Source organism: Lampetra planeri, chromosome 24 (genome assembly GCF_965212315.1).
Source record: "Lampetra planeri chromosome 24, kcLamPlan1.2.h2, whole genome shotgun sequence".
NCBI classification, from domain to species: domain Eukaryota; kingdom Metazoa; phylum Chordata; class Hyperoartia; order Petromyzontiformes; family Petromyzontidae; genus Lampetra; species Lampetra planeri.
Window position 1 is genome coordinate 3,289,340 of NC_136130.1, and position 18,479 is coordinate 3,307,818.

General features: G+C 49.7%; 1 protein-coding gene across 1 annotated transcript in view; it reads right to left on the reverse strand.

The window, feature by feature from the left end:
• The window catches only part of LOC144726658 (ELAV-like protein 2), a 141,344-nt gene extending 123,262 nt beyond the window's left edge, over positions 1-18,082 (reverse strand). Inside the window, exon 1 of the mRNA XM_078605413.1 lies at positions 17,549-18,082. Within this exon, the coding sequence (XP_078461539.1) occupies positions 17,549-17,557 (9 nt within the window). The 5' untranslated portion in view covers positions 17,558-18,082. The remainder of the gene's footprint in view (positions 1-17,548) is intronic.
• Positions 18,083-18,479: the final 397 nt, after the last annotated feature.

The window sequence follows — 18,479 nt, forward strand, 5'->3', positions numbered from 1 at the left end:
CACTGCAGCAAAGGGCGGACCGATATCTCTCTCCTTTTTTATGGGATCGAGCGTTGCCCCCTCGCTCGTACCACCAGGGTTATCTCCCACACGTGTTAACACTCATTCATTGGCTTTAAAAAAGCATCTTAATATATAGAGGGCCGCAGAGCTTTGGCAATTGCTGGCGTCGCTGGCTCACTTCCGCCTGGCTGCAGCCTCTCAGCTTGTCCGCAGTTGCTCAGCAATTGGGGCAGATGCAATTTGCGCGAGACCGCAATATTTTAACATTGAAAAATAAGCAAACGTCTTGGGGGGGGGGGGGGGGGTTAAAGCGGGGTTCGCGAGGCCGATGACCATGACCTTAACTCCCGGCCACGGCTATCATCGTTGTCGAAAGAACGACGTGCGAGTCGGGGGAGGGGGGGGGGTGTGAGCGCTTCATCGAGCAGCGGAATTGACGAACTCCTGTAAATCGTTCTGCTGCCGTCGCCGCACGCGCCGGTTTGCTTTCGTGATGAGTGTTCGTCGCGATTGTACTGAGCACGCGTGACGGCGTTCGACCGTTACCACCGAACGAATCAGAACGACGAGAGATCATTCCCAACGAGATCCACCGCCCCCCCTCCCCCCCGCAGGAAATAAAAATGTGGCGAGTCGTATCGATGCTGTGCTGGGGGGACGGGGTGTGAGGGGGGATAAATCCGCGCGTAATTGCGCGCGACGGACGAGCGACAAACCCCCACGTGGCACGTTCAAGAAGCAGACGGGGGGCGGAGGGGGACGACGGCGACGCTTTAACGGCCATGTAAATGAAGCGAAGATGCGACCTGGTTCTACCCACCCCGCGCTGTGTGACTCGCGGTGTCATTGGCAGCCAAAACCTGGCAGCATTTGATTACTCTGCCGTCTCCTGCTGATTAAAACATGCTCAATTCCTTAATCGTTTCTTATTAGTTTTCTTGAATTCATTCAAATACAGAGTAAAATATTCATAATAAAAGCCCGCGCCCCATGCCGTGTCAATCGTTGTTTGGCCGTACTTCGACATTATTGTTTTCTGTCGGGACTGCTATCACTCGCCATTGATGTTAGCCGTGACCGGGAATTGAACTCAGGTGACCAAGTTTTGTGTCACGGTTCGCTAACCACCGCACCACTGCCCCATCCCCTCCCTATTTTACAGTTTTTAAACGAAAAATCGACGTTGCCATGGCTTCCACAACTTTAGAAACGTCTAAAAATAGAAATCTCAATAAATAAAGATGTGTGAATCTATAAACGCTTTCGTTTTCTCCGTAGTGAATATTAACAATGCAAGTCAGAGATTCCACGCTCAAATGATCAGCATTGAGGAATCGGTACTCAACTCTCGTTGACAGCCCTGGGCCGTGGCAGAAATTCCACGTTCCTATGATGGGGATGCGTATGTCCAGAGGACACAACCACTGTTGACGTCCCGACAAAGTGGTACTCGTTTTAACCTACCCTGCGCAATATGGGCTCAACTCCCAAATGCAACCGCCCACTACGTTGTGGAGATACGATGACAGTGGGCAGGAGGATGCGTTGCAGGACCCACACAAATCTCGAGGTTGTGCTCATCTCTGTCTCTGTGACCACGAGCCACCGGCGGAAATTACACATTCCTATGGCGGGGGGGGGGGCTGGTCTCTGTATCGTTTGTTGTTGTAACGTTCTGACCTGCCCCTGCTGGACATCTCTAAAAAAAGCTCTATAGCTCATCGGATTCCTCCAGTATATATATACAAACATTTTGATTCTGATTCTGGATATGCCGACCCATGACTAATTTGCTACAAACGGACACCCGTAGTTGCTTTTTATTGATGCAAAATAGGGATCAGGTCAATAGCAGCTAAAACAACGTTTGCGTTCTCGAATGTGTATTCAATTACGTTCACTTACAGTTCCTTGAGGGGTAACTTACCAACTCAAAACTTGATTTTATACGGCGCCGTTCACACAATGCCTCACGGCCATCCGCAGAAAGTCACCCAAACCCCCTTTCACGAATCATCATGCTCTTTGCCAGGATATCTGGAGATTAATTTCGGGCAAGTCATCAGCCACTGCGACATGCTGAGCATGATAATTAAGGACTACGACAATGATGATGTTGTTGTTGGCGATGACTGTCTATGCAAGTACATTGTTTGCAAAGATCCCCCATATAGCACTGACAGTCTGTTGGGGCAAGTGCTGATAGCGAGTCGCGCTATGAAAACGGACCCAGGCGTACGGGAAGATGGGTGGCCAGCACTACGTCCTTTGTTTCCCTAGTGGGCGATGTTCACACACCGCACCAGGTACTCATTCGAGGCCGAGCCGACCTATCGCACACACGCGCACACACGCGTGCACGTGTGTGCGTGCGTGTGTACGGTATTGCCAATTACTCGACTGGGAACAGCGCATTTGCAATCATCGCCCCCGTACAGTGAAGCTGCTGCAGACCCTGCAAGTCTGCGAGACACTGCGCCTCCATCGGAGAGCTCGCCCTGCGATGCGAAGCTGGCGCTGATCACGATCAGAATCAATGTTTCTACTGGACATCTGTGGGGGGGGGAAAAGAGATTCATCGCTCATCGAATTCCTCCGGTGTGAATACAAAAGTCTGATTGTTGCTCAGACGCGACGAATCCGATGAGCCGTGAAGCTCTTTGCCACAGATGCCCAGCAGCAGGAGCTGCATCAACAGACAATGCCGACGGGTACTCGTGGTTCGATTCCTATGTAATTCTGCGGTCCCCTTGCACCTGCGTTGTCACCTCCCTGGTCCAAGACTCAGGATGTTCTAAGTTCCCGCTGCGAATGAGCCACTCCATTTTTCTGTGCGTACGTTTGTCCACTATTTCCGTACAGATGTGTTGAGGTGCACTATATATGTTTTTTTTTTATATAAGATTGGACCCTACATATATCCACGTTGTAATGCATTGTTCACATGATTGATATCGTGCTCTATGTACAATTACAAGCTCATGAGTTAACAGTCGACCCAAACCCAACACCACCACCATCATCGTCATCAGCATCATCATCATCAGTTCTGTGTCAGTAAAATTAGTACCACGTTGTGAAGCTCCGTGACATTGTGCGAGTCAACGGAAGGGCTTGTGATTACTGCGGGTGGGACCGGGTCACTGTCACGGGCCATGTGGAATGTTCACTGCTTGGCTCAGTGCTGCCAGTGAAGATGAGGATTCCGATGATGCAAGTCATTGGGACACGTTCACTCCTTACTCCACACAGCGTTACGCAGACATGCGGATATGCGGATATTGTGAAGGCCTTTGTCCAGCAGTGGAGAGACCATGGATGATGATGATGATGATGATGATAACGGTTATTAGCGAATATCTTAAGCACTTACACACCTATTGCCAAATGTAATTGACAAAGCTACACGCATACACTCATACATAATACAAACACACGACCAACTCAAAGATCCACCTCGATGGTAAATGTGTTTTGCCATCACCGATGGAGGCTGTGCCTGTGGCCAGCACCGACCACGCCCTGCTGCCTTTGTCTTGCCCAGGGGGGTCACAATATCGACGACCACAGCTTGCCATTTTAGGCCGAGTCAACCTAGAGGGGGCGGTGCACGCCACAAACGGCAGATATCTAAGACGCCGATTGCAGCACACGATGCTCATGAGCAATACACCAAAGGCAAAAATCCCCCGTATAGCCTTGACAGACTGTTGGGGCAAGTGCTGTTAGCGAGCTCCTATGAAGGCCGGTACGGCACACGAGGGGTGGGTGGCCAGCACCACGCCCGGTCGCCTTTGTCTCCCCAGTGGCGATGTTTACACACCGCGACAAGTACTCATTTGAGGTTGAGTCGACCTAGGGGAGGCCCAGGACTGCCGTGAGCGGGAATCGAACTCGGGTCGCCAGGTTCGTAGCGCAGCGCGCTAACCACTACACTACCGCTCCCCACTACACACACACACTCACTGTCACTCACACTCGCGTGCCACCAGCACTACCAAACGCATTACACAGACACACGGCACGAACACGGTGGTACGGAAACATGATTCCGTGTTCTGTAAAATCAATCGGGGAAAGCATCCATTCTGCACCCCCCGCATGTGCATTTTACATGCCCCGTAAGTTATTTTTCACAAGCACATAATTCAAAATGGAATAAACATGTTTTCTGGTAAAAGGCACATTGTGTGTGCGTGTACCTGTCCCGCCAACCAGCTCTCTCTCTCTCAATGTCTCCGCTCACCCATTTGTCCCCGTTTGTGTCTCTGTGTGCCTCTCTCTCCCTGCCTGTCTCTCTCCATTTGTCCGTGCTACATGATCTGTCTGTCAGTTCCACTCTCTCTTCCCGTCTCCATTCCGTGGGAGCTCTCCCCCACGCTTCGTTTTACTCAATACCTGCGAGCGTGCACTCGTGTGTGTGCGCTCGTGTGTGTGTGCGTGTGTGCACTCGTGTGTGTGTATGCACGCGCGTGTGTGTATGTATGCGCGTGTGTTCATACGCGTGTGTGTGTGTGCAGTGGGGAGCGGTAGTGTAGGGGGTTAGCGTGCTGCACTATGAACTCGGCGACCCGGGTTCGATTCCCGCTCACGGTCAACCCCAGTGACGATAATTTGAACCGGTCTTGGGCCACCCCTAGGTGGACTCAGCCTCAAATTAGTCCCTTTTTTCGGTGTGTAAGCATCGCCACTGGGGAGATAAAGGCGGCCAGGCGTGGCGCTGGTCACACACCCCCTCGTGTGCCGTGCCGGCCTTAATAGGTGCTCGCTAACAGCACTTGCCCCAGGCATTACAGGGGATCTTTGTCTTTGTCTTCTGCCCTACGACGTCCTTGACCTGGGTTGTGACCGCGCATCTCAACACAATCTTGAGCCATCCCTCGGTGGCGCGGTGTTAAATAGCCACCGCTGGGGAGACAAAGGCGGCCGAGCGTGTGGACGGCCCACACCGCAGCATTCACGCACAGTGCCTCGTCGGCCCAGCGACAGGGCTTTCGTCTCTCGCGGTCTCTTAAAGAGAGAAACCGGTGATCTTTGTCTCTGTTGCGTGCGAGCGAGAGAGAGAGAGAGATGAAGAGAATCACAATGTGAGTTTATGGATCGTCGAATAGACGCATAAACTTCATCATGATCTCAGACACACTTCCGTAAATCGTTCCGACGTGCCTTTTCGGGCTATGCCGTGTGCTGTTCGGGAACCGGATATTCAGTTTCCCGAAGAAGATCCCCAGGCACGTGGCGCGAAACGTCGGGCATCGTGCCGGGAAAAAAAAACCACGCACGGTACGACCGGACAAGGCATCGGGGAGCCGTACGGCGCAGTCGCTCTTCCTAAACTGCGTAATGTTTGACGCAACAACATATTCGACACAAAAATATCACCATTGGAACCTCCTTAGCCAGTAGCACAATATGTCAATTGTTTTTTTACCCTTTTATCTGGCAACAAAACTGACACCTTTTTTTGTTGCCAGATAAAAGGGTAAAACAACTATAATATTTTGCTACTGCTAAAGGAGGTTCCAATGGTGTAAATGCTTACCCCGAGCTCTCATACTCTGATGGTGCATTGTCTTTGAGTTGTGCGCCTTATGGCGTCATCTGGTCCAACACCATGTGAGACCAGGCTCTAAGAAAAGCTGTCTCGGGTGTGGACCAATCAATTTCAAGGACAGTGCATATATTATCAGAGTTGTGTTTTTTGTTTGCGTTCCGACCGCAGGTATTGTGGTCAATGCAAACATGACTCCTTGTAAAAAAGGTGTCAGTTTTGTTGCCAGATAAAAGGGCAAAAAAAACAATTATCACAAAAATATCACTTACAACGTTCGGTGACTGGAGCATGAGGTCGTGATGCTTATCGTTGTCCCATGTCTCTGTGTGCATGTCTTTCTCCATTCGTCTGTCTTGCATCATCTGTCAGTTTCACTTTCATCTTTCCACCTCTGTGCTTTGAATGTATGACGTGTGTGTGTGTGCGCGAGTGTGACGATTATTTGCACCAGTTCTGGGCCTCCCATAGGTCGACTCAGCCTTAAATGAGTACCTGCTGCAACATTGCGACTAAGGAGACAAAGGCGACCGGGCGTGGTGCTGGCCACCCACCCATCGTGTGCCTTCATAGGTGCACGCTAACAGCACCTGCCCCAAAAGTCTGTTAAGGCTATACGGGGGACCTTTGTCGTGTGTGTATTTACATCTAAAGTATATCTGTGGTGAATGCAGCACTGGGTAGTGCTGGTAATCTCTGTCTCCGCTTGGAAATTCCACATTCCTGTTCGCATTACCGAGTAACCTCTCCAAATGAACGGAATTAATTTGAGCTACTCCACAGATATGATGGGTTGAGTCAGCTCCCTTGACCATTGTCGTAAATGCGCTAAATCCTGATTGTTAGTGACCGCCTATAAACGAAATGAATCATGAACTTCTAATGCACACACACGGTATATTTAGATGTTACTTTACTACGTAACGGAATTGTAGACTTACCGTTCGTCAAGGTTCTAAGAGTCTCTCAAAACAAAGTTACAACTTTCAAAGAGCCGCAAATCGTACCACACTTTCATCGTAATCTCCGGGCTTATATCAAAAAGGGGCTGAATTGTAAAGTGATTTCAGCTTAGAACCTCTTCGTATCCATCACACTTCTTCGAGCGAGGGATATTATGCCGAGCAGTGATGACTACATTGCCGTGCAAATAACAATCACCGGCTGCAGTGGACGAAACAGAGCAATTACGATAGCGTTAGAACAAAAATAAAACACAGGAAATCGTGATGATGTTCACCTTAAAATAGAAAACAAAAATATAATGTGAATTAAACAATCCCAGTCCACTGCTGGATGAAGGCCTCTGTCACGTCACATCGATGATTGTGGGGAATCGTTTGACCCTACTTCACCAGGCTAGCCAGTGCAGAGAGAGAGGGGAGGGGTATTATCTGTTCAGATGTCACTCGCCACCAGAGGTGGGACAAAGTCATTGTTATGCAAGTCCAAGTCGAGTCGCAAGTCATCAAATTCATGACTCGAGTCTGACTCGAGTCCAAGTCACATGACTCGAGTCCACATCTCATAGGTGGGACAAAGTCATTGTTATGCAAGTCCAAGTCGAGTCGCAAGTCATCAAATTCATGACTCGAGTCTGACTCGAGTCCAAGTCACACGACTCGAGTCCACATCTCATAGGTGGGACAAAGTCATTGTTATGCAAGTCCAAGTCGAGTCGCAAGTCATCAAATTCATGACTCGAGTCTGACTCGAGTCCAAGTCACATGACTCGAGTCCACACCTCTGCTCGCCACTGATGGGACAGCCGTGGGCGGAAATAAATCTAAGGTCGCTGGGTTCAGAGAAAATCACACAAATCACCACTGTGTCGGTCTCCCTCGCCCTGTGTGCTAGTAATAGTAGATGTAGTAGTAGTAGTGGATGTAGTAGTATCGTAGTAGATGTAGTAGTAGTATCGTAGTAGATGTAGTAGTAGAGTAGTAGATGTAGTAGCAGATGTAGTAGTAGTAGTAGATGCATTCAAAAAAAGGGGCACACAAAGCTAACCCGCACGAGGAGACAGCTGCCTGCCGAGTAGAGCACACAGTACACACAGTACACACACAGTACACACAGTACACACAGTACACACACAGTGCACACGCAGTACACACACAGTACACACACAGTGCACACGCAGTACACACACAGTACACACACAGTACACACACAGTGCACACGCAGTACACACACAGTACACACGCAGTACACACAGTGCACACACAGTACACACACAGTACACACAGTACACACACAGTACACACACAGTACACACAGTGCACACGCAGTACACACACAGTACACACGCAGTACACACAGTGCACACGCAGTACACACACAGTACACACGCAGTACACACAGTGCACACACAGTACACACACAGTGCACACAGTGCACACACAGCACACACACAGTACACACACAGTGCACACACAGTACACACACACAGCACACACACAGCACACACACAGTACACACACAGTACACACAGTGCACACGCAGTACACACAGTGCACACGCAGTACACACACAGTGCACACGCAGTACACACAGCACACACACAGCACACACACAGTACACACACAGTGCACACACAGTACACACACACACAGCACACACACAGCACACACACAGTACACACACAGTACACACAGTGCACACGCAGTACACACAGTGCACACGCAGTACACACACAGTGCACACGCAGTACACACACAGTACACACAGTACACACACAGTACACACACAGTGCACACGCAGTACACACACAGTGCACACACAGTGCACACAGTACACACACAGTACACACACAGTACACACACAGTACACACACAGTGCACACGCAGTACACACAGTGCACACAGTGCACACACAGTACACACACACAGTACACACACAGTACACACACAGTACACACAGTACACACACAGTACACACACAGTGCACACGCAGTACACACACAGTGCACACACAGTGCACACACAGTACACACACAGTACACACACAGTGCACACGCAGTACACACACAGTGCACACACAGTGCACACACAGTACACACACAGTACACACACAGTGCACACGCAGTACACACACAGTGCACACACAGTGCACACGCAGTACACACACACACAGTACACACGCAGTGCACACACAGTACACACACAGTACACACACACACAGTACACACACAGTAGACACACAGTACACACACACGGTACACACACACAGTACACACACAGCACACACACAGCACACATAGTACACACACAGCACATACACAGCGTACACACAGTACACACACAGTACACACACAGTACACACACAGCACACACACAGCGTACACACAGTACACACACAGTACACACACAGTACACACAGTACACACACAGCACATACATAGTACACACACAGCACATACACAGTACACACACACAGTACACACACAGTACACACACACAGTACACACACAGTACACACACAGCACACACAGTACACACACACAGTACACACACAGCACAAACACAGTGCACACACAGTACACACAGTACACACACAGTACATACACAGTACATACACAGTACACACACAGTACACACAGTACACACACAGTACATACACAGTACACACACAGTACACACACAATACACACAAAGTACACACACAGTACACACACAGTAGAAACACAGTGCACACTCAGTACACACACAGTACACACACAATCCACAGACTTTGTCCCGCGTCCAACCGCATAACTGCATGATGAGTAAAATGCAAACCGCATGTAACGAATTTATATTTTACCAGATAAGACCCACTGAGCTATAGAGTAACTTTTTATAAGAAGCGACCGGACCACAAACGAGAGCTCAACGAAGTGGCCCATCGCGTGCAGATTCACCGCGGCCAAATATTCTAAAACGCGTGACGTCAACTCTAAACGTGGAGGGGGAAAACCGCACACAACGAAACGCAGCGACGCAGCGAGGGGGGTCAGCTGGTAAGGAGCCGAACAACTCCGTTAACAAGGACGACCACAGCCCCGTCGACCGTCAGCAGCGCTACCCGCTGACTCTGATCTATAATCAGCCCGAAACCCCCATGCGCGCAGCTGCCAGTGATTATTCCACGAGTATTTTGTTCAAATGTAATTAATGTAACGGTAGCGCTATCATTACGTCGCAATTATCCATTACGTTCTTCTTCCGGCCCGATGGTGGTGCAGTCAAGAACGATGAAACTGGCATCGGTAGAGAAGGTCACAAGGTCAAATCTCAGCCACGGTGGCGATGCTCTGCGCATCATTCGTCCTGGTCACTAAACCAGTTTATTTTATTTTATTTTTATTTCACCAGGTAAGGCCCACCCAGCTATATTGCAATTGTTCAGAAGCGACTTGGCTGTCACAAATGATAGCTCAACGAAGCGGCTTATCGCGTGTGGAAATGTATTGCAACCAAATGCTCGAAACACGTGATGTCGATTCTAAATGTGGAGGGGAAAACCGGAGGACCCCGAGGAAAATCACGTGACCACCGGGAGGGAAAGACACGAAAATTCCAAATAAACAGCAGCAGGCGTCTGGGTCGGGATCGAACCCACGACCTCTTGTATACCAGGCGAGGGAGTTAACATCTGACCACCATGGCCTCCTGCGAGAAATGAACATGATGTGAGATGGCACCCTCCACGTGAATGTGGAATTTCCAACCTTCTGGTTCAGTGCCACCAATGGAGATGGACACTCAATCGCGCACGCCTTAACAACATATCGCTTTACTTTCACACCGCCTACAGAGTATTCCTCCATTCATACTCGATATGTTTAATCTATTCACGGAATGTTTTCTTTTGTTCGGATAATTACACATGTACTTGTGAGGGTTGGCGTACATAAGATTGTTTTGCACCATACATGCATAAAAAGGCTTTGTCAAACTGGCTGTTTTAATCTATTCGTACAATATTGTTCATTTTGTTCTGATAATTACATAGGCGGACGTGTGTTCTCACACAGAGCAGCGCTAAACCTGCTTTGCCGAAAACTTTGTTGTGCTTTAATGCCGAATTAAAATGTAACAAACACGTTCATGGTCAGCTGACACACGCAAGCATGGAGAAGCCTTCGTCCAGCAGTGAATCGACAAAGTGCCAGACATCATCGCCATCATTTTATTCTCATTTACGATCTTTGGGGCGGGGGCGACCTATGGCGCAGCAATTAGCGCGCTGCGCTGTGAACTCGGCCAGCTGAATTCGATACCCAGCCACGGCCAACATCATGGCGAGTGATAATTGAACATGTGCTCTATGTCACCCCCCGCACCCCAGAACTCCTCACCAACCCAAACTGCCCAGCGTGGTGAAATATGGCCAGACAACTTCAATGACCGAAAGGCCTGCATGCAACAGCGGATTGACAATACGCTGTTAATCAAGACAATTATAATTATTACTGGATTCTACAGTGTTTTTCTTGTCTTTCTTGAAATTTTAAATGCACCGGTTATCTCAATAGGGTCCCCATCCTATTTTGAATAGAGCCTTCGATGTGAAAAATCGCTATCAGATCCGACGTAAATAAAAACAAAGGGTAGAAAGCGGCAGTGGTTCTTAACCTTTGCTGCAGCCTTGCACCCTTTTGGTTCTCGTAATTTATTTATTTTAATACATATATAGGTTTGATGAAACAAAGTAGTTGTACCTACGTGCCCGTGCTAAAATTTGTGTTTCGATTATTTGCCTTAAAACAAAAAATCCGGCCACGTCTCGCACCCCCAGAAAGGGCATCTCGCACCCCGAGGGGGGTGCAGGGCGCACAACAGGTTACGAACCACCGCCCCACGTGACTCGCGCGAGACAACGGCACGCGCGCCGTCTCGTCCCGAGCACTTCACGCACAGCTGATAACACAATCGAGGGTCTTTTCACCTTTCGTCGCGGGGCCATTGGCTGCTAGGGGCTTCAGCCACCACGCGGCTTCTTTCCGTTTTACATTTCCATAGGTGGACAATCTATAAACTATTCAACTTCACAATGCTATTCTAGATTTGAAGCTTTCGTGACTGCAATAATTCATATTATTAGGTTTTTTCGGTAAAGTCACGTAGGTAAAAAGTTAAAATTAAAATTAATAACTTGATACAGCTATCGTGCTGTGACGGTTCCACCTGAAGACGGAGGCTTGTGTTGCCTCCGAAACGTCGTGATTTTTATTTTATTTTTATTTTACTTTTATTAATTTTAATTTTAATGTTTTATTCACAGTGCTATCTTTATTTTACCAGGTAAGGCCCACCGAGCTGAATATAGCTCTTTTTCAGTGGTGACCTGGCCACAAATGATAGCGCAAAGGAGTGGCTCGTCACGTGGAAATTTATAGCAGCCAAACACATTCTCTAAACGCACCTTGTTTATAAGTGGGGGGGGGGGGGGAACTGGAGGACCCGGAGAAAAAGCCACGTGACCACAGGATAAAACACTCCAAATATACCGGCGTCAGTTTTGGGATTGAACTCACAACCTCCTTCATACGAGGTGAGGTCGTTAACATCTCGCCACCGCAACATTCAACGAATGACTTTGAGTGACCCTGCGGAGCACGTTCCGCAAAAACCCTAGGGCCGTTCATCGTCTGTGTGCCAGCTACACCGCCGTGATGAGATCATGACCGCAAGGTGCCGTTTGTAATTAGTTCATAATTTGTGAGATGTTTTTATTTTTTTTCTTGCAATTATTACATGCAGAAGTTTCGGTAGCCTCGCCATAATTAAACAATGCCCTGTCTGAGTGAAAGAGACGAACATGTAACGATGACCACAACAACACATGACCTTTCATCCACTGAGACTGAAGGTTTTTCTTCTCAAGAGGTCTTAACAATCGTACAATATTTGGCCAATTACATTTTTTGAGCAAACATTCTCCAGCAAAAATGTATCCGTAGGCTACCTGGACAGATCTCACACGGGCGAGCCGATGGTATTTTCATTCCAAAAAAATCTGTACAGATTGGGTCACCCGCTTGCTGTACTGCCATCTGCTGATCGCTTCGCAGCCCTACGGCCCCATCCACTACGCCCCCCGAGCTAAAGGGCCTCAACGCGTTCTTCAAGGTCCACTTTTTATGCGTGCGCGCGCGCGTGTCCTGCTGGGTTTTCTCACGCTCATTACCGTGCCCTCTGGCGCACGCTCCGCAGAGGTGGCGGTGGCGATGGCAATTAACGATGACAAAACGCGAGTCGATGTGCCAACACGCGCTGCCTCACGACTCACTCTCTCTCTCTCTCTCCTCTCGCGGGCAAAGTCCGGCCTTGAACTTAACCGACGCCCTCCGGAAGCGGCAGTGACCGCCGCAACCGCGAACAAAAAAAAAGTGTCCCCCGCCAGGTCTCGCGGAGACGCGGGGTCGCGCCCCGCGGGCAGGTAATTGGCGCGCGCGCGCACAAAAAATAAAGGTCCCCCCTATAGTCTTGACGGACTGTAGAAGCAAGTGCTTGTTCGCGATTAGCGCCTATTAAGGCTGGCACGGTACACAATGGGGAATGGGGGGGGGGGTCAGCACCACGCCCGGTCGCCTTTGTCTCGCGTATAGCGATGTTTACACATCGCACCAGGTACTCATTTGAGGCCGAGTCGACCTAGGGGAGGCCCAGAACCCGGTGCAGATAATCGTGACCGGTGTTGGTGGTCGTCAACGGGAATCGAACCCGGGATCGCCGGGTTCGTAGCGTAGCGCAGCATGCTAACCGCTACACGACTGCTCCCCCACGCACAAAAAGACAAAGCTCCCCCGTATAGCCTTAACAGACTGTTGGGGCAAGTGCTGTTAGCGAGCACCTATGAAGGCCGGAACGGCGCACAAGGGGGAGGATGGCCAGAACCATGCCCGACCGCCTTTGTCTCCCAATACACGTACACACAGACGCCGTGCACCATTGCCGGTTGCTGTGGAGTCATGCCTGCAGCACCCTCCTCCCTGTGTGGTTGGAATAGGGCTTCAACTGTACGTCCCAAGTGCCTTCCTCCGACCCTATTTTTAATCACCACAAAGCCCGAATCCTGCCGCAGAAACCCGTGAATTATTGTGATTCTTTTTCTGTCCGCGCACACAGCAATTACGGCGGCGTGGCTGTGGAAATCGCCTCCCGCGCCACTTCCGCGACGATGCATGCGTAATTTCCACCCCTCAGACTCCGACGCCGTTATAAATTGACTCAATATTTTTGCGTGATTAAAAATGCATAGTCTGGGTGAAAAGGCATTCCCGCTGCCACCTTAATTTCCAAGCTGCATTAGTGGAGTGTAAATGGTGTGTCAAAAGCTTTCACCCCTTTCGGCTTTGTTTAAAAGAGTGCAAGAAAAAAAAAACACGCGAGAAGACGCAAAAGGGACACTCACCCCTTTAATGATCCCGCGTTAAAATAATACATTTGTTAATTCACGCCGGCATTTAATTGTGGCGATGGCCTCGGCGGTGTCTGATTTGAATACGAATAGTAATGAGACATTATGGCGCGAGCGCGCACACACACACACAAAGAAAGCATCCTGCATGAGCCAATGAAGGGCTCTTACCTTGGATCAGTAATTAATAACGGTGCGCGAAACACACCGCCCTCTGCCAAATAAAAGATGCCCTAATTATGTCCTCACGCAGGTAGAGGGCCACTTTTCAACAAAAGGGGTGCAGACTCTCCGGCAATTCGTTCAAGAACGCGACGTTGATTTCCGTGTCACAAAGCACAAAGAGCCGCAATCGGCCACACAAAGCGCCGCCGCTGCAGAGCGTCCAGCACCTGGAGAGAGGGGGGGAGCCCCCTCCCCCCACCCAGCCTCCCACCACCACCACCACACCCACACCCAGAAAAAAATCAACAACTTCCCGCAGCAGCAGCAACAGCAGCAACAACACAAGAAGAAGAAGCAGTCGTTGTTGTCGTCGTGCCAAAAGAACAAATATTCGTAAATGCTGCGTTGGCAAGTGGGGGTACGAGCACAAACAACAACAAAATGACGATCAAATGAAAAAAAACTCAAACACAACAATCCGTCAACAACTCTGCCCGAAAGAGGCGACGTTCCGGGCAGTGGGCCTTCGTCACAGCCCTGCGATGCCTACACGGAGCATTGCCGAATGCATATTTATATTTGCCACTCTTTCGGCATAATTACAGTAATAAACTGTGCGGTAATTAACAACAATTAACACAAAGACGCGGGCAATGAATTGGCCAAAGGAGCGAACGGCTTCATTTGGTTACCTCGGCACTCGGCTATAACCGCACAACGCCGCGAGAAAGTTGCAAATCAACTCGGAATGACAACCGTCGGGAATTGTGCGACAGACGAAGGTGGGAGCAAAGCGAGGGGGTGCGGGGTGGGGCTAGTTCGGATTGCGGCTGGGTGTATCGTTGTAATGGCACAAAGGGATTCTAGCGGATCAGTGTAAGCGTGCGCGTGTTGATACCCACGCCGCGTGCGTTGCAGCGTGCAGGCCACTTTGTTTTAGTCCGGCCGATCCGGGCGAGGATTTGCAGAGATAATCTGATTTTGGAGCGAGCCGGCCGCGCGCGTTATTGAGCTTCCTACAAAGTGGCCGTCTCGCGCCCAACTTGGACAACGCCCACCACCCCCACGTGACGCGCTCGCGCACACGGCGAGAGACGCGGCGTGGGGCACGCATTGTTGCAACACATTTTTTTTTAAATCTTGGTTCGTGTTATCGGTCAACGAAGCAGCAGATAGAGAATGGCTCGACCGGAGAGGAGGATGCGGGGGGGGGTAATGCGGCAAGGACCAGACAGGCAAGCGTGCAGGGTTCGGGACAGAATCGGCGCGACACGAGGGGAAAGGCAGGCACGTGCCACCCTGACCGGCAGGCTCCCAGTGCGGATGGCAAGAGGAGCCACATGAACCGGGCATCTCATTGTTTTGCTTGGAGGCGGCGAGCACTACCCCCCCCCCACCCCCCCGATTCCCACGTCGCCTGCTGAAGCTCTCACAATCAGAAGGATTTTGAATTCAGGCCGGACAGCTACTTGGAGAGCGCAATAAACGCGCGCGCGCGGTCGCGCACAGCAATCAAATGTGGCCCTAATCAAAACGCATCTCCGGTCTCGCGGCCCCGTCGCATACAATGCTCTCCTTTGTGACTGCGGAATTCGCTTTTCGTCGCGTTAGATGTGAAGAGCAACAGCGAGCCGTGCTTTGATAAAAATAATCATGGGAGTGAAATGAAAAGAGAAAGTAGCTGCTGCACGTGGAGTATTACATTCAAAGGCACGTTCCTACCGGGGAGCCTGTTTTCAAACCGACGACGCCGAGCTCTGATGCACGCCACTTATCTCGAACGCTGCGCTCAAATGATTTGTCCATGTCATGTACATCTGACATGCGGGGCACTTTCAGCAGTTGATTACAATTGTGCGTGCTTATGTGACATGCGTGCACTAGCATTTGCATGTTTAATTGCGACTCTTGTGTGCGTATTCTTTGGGTCTTTCGGTAAAGTCACGTAGATAGGTTAAAACTGACGTAGATAGGTTCAAAGAGCTATCTTTAGATAGGTTCAAAGAACCTTCAAAGAACCTATCTACGTGACTTTACCGAAAGACCCGAAGAATATGAATTCGTGCATTCACGAAAGCTTTAAGTCTTGTGTGTATGTGTGTTTTAAAGAAATGTAACGTCGTTCTTATGCGCGATTACATAACCCAGCATTGTGAGCTGCACAAACAGCTGAATCCTTTAATGACTCCCAATCAACGTCTCTCTTTAACGGGAGGTTGATTTTAAAGCAAGTCCTCTCGCAATCGCAAATTACAAACGTGCAATGCGATAATCTGTTAACACGTCGCTAATGCCGTTATTTAAAAACATATAATCTTACACGAGTCCAGCGTGTATCTCGGAACAAAAATCAAACGTAAAGCAGAGAACAAAATAACACATCGAGCTATATACACCGTCAAATGTCTGCGGAGCGCTCTATATGTGTGTCGTTTGGACATTACAAACGCGAGTCAAATATTGGCAATTTCGTACGAATGCAAAGCACGCTTCCGTGTCACGCTTGAGCCGTAACCCTTTTGTATTATTTCCCAGACTGCGAGATCTGATTGCCAGTTTTGGTTATCTCCCCCACACACACAAATAAAGTAACCTCCTCACAATCTTCCATCAAGAATCAATTTTGGCTCTGTGCCTACAGAACAAAAGGCTTGACGGAAAAAGATCGAGATAAATCGACCTACCACAAAAGGGCCGTATCAACCACTCCTCTGCTGCTATCATTCCAAGTCGTTCAAGAGACAAAGATCCCCCGTGTAGCCTTAACAGACTGTTGGGGCAAATGCTGTTCGCGAGCACCTATAAAAGCCGGCACGGCCTGGTCATTCACACTCCACACACACACACACGCGTCTCGGCGTTGTCATAATTTCAGTGATATTTTGGAGAGGGATCGAACAACATCGAACGAGCGCTGCATTGGCTCATCCCATCCGTCAACTCACGTGTGACACAACGGGCAACACTGGGTAATGGGGTAGGGAGCAGCTCTGTGTGTGTGTATGTGTGACAATCACCCACCCACCACCCATCCATTCAGCCACCATTCTCCTCCCTATCTGGTCCTCACGCACGCTCCCCTTTAGCCACGTCCGGTTGTGCACCAGAACAATGAGAACGCGACGCGTGAAATGGAGAGGGGTCATCTCCTCCGACCGATGTCTGTCAATAAGATGCCGCCAAATGTGAAGAAAAAAAGGAAATTCCCTAGGAAAGAGTTGCATTAAAAAAAACCGTCACACAAATAAATCTCAAAACAAGTCAACGTACTGTGCGATCATGATGATGATGATAATACTGTCAAATCAATGCTAAATGCACAATGCTGCTGCTTGCTACGAACCGACAACCTTGCTTGCAGCTGTGAAAATCAGCAAATGTTAAACGAAGCAAATTCGGAATATATAAAATTGGTTCTCATACCGTGACCATTGTTTCGAAGTAATGTTCTTCCAGCGCGTGTACAATCGCTGTGCCGGCCCGATGCTGGTGCTGGTGCTGTGGATGGTGGGGCGTTTGAAATGAAGCCAACAGTTGAAGAAGCTTCGTTTATTTATTGCAGAATAAATAATAATAAATTATGATTATTGTAATGATAATAATATATAACTAACGGTGACCAAAATAATAATAAAGACACAATTATAAAATGACTCTCCTGCACAAAATTAATATTCCTCTAAATCCCTGCCCGTGTGAAAAATCTATAAAGACGACTAACGACCACTACGACTACTAACAACAACAATAACAACAACAATAACCAAAGCCGTGCAGCGGAAAGAGAAAAAAAAACAACACAAAAAATGGGGGAGTGGGGGGGGCTCAAAAAGAAAAATGGAATTACTGAGAAGTGGTGGGGGGGCAGGGGGGGAAGTTAAGAAACAAAAAGAACCCCGGTTATGAATTACGTAAAAAATCGGACAGGAAGAAAGTATGAGCCTGAGCGGGGCGGACTGTGCTGTGAGACTGGAGCCGTCGACGACGCGGCACGCGCCTTTTATAGCTGGCGCAGGGGGCCCCGACCCTCCGCGTTTTATACGCCGATTGGCTCGGGCGGGAGAGCGTGCGGGGGGGGGGGTCGATCTCCCCCCACGTCTCCCCCCCACGTCTCCCCCCTCCTCCCCCCACGTCTCCCCCCTCCCCCCACGCTCATCCCCGCCCCGCCCCCCCCCCCCTGATTCCTCCCTCTCCTCTCTCCGCGCTGCACCGCCGCTCCCTGCACCCACCCGCGTCTCCATCCTCCATCCCGCTCCTCCATCCCCCTCCCCCTGGCGAGCAGAGCTCCACGCCCTTCCTCGCCCCCCCCTCCTCCTCTGCCCGCCACCCTCTCTCTCTCTCTGCTATCCCCAGC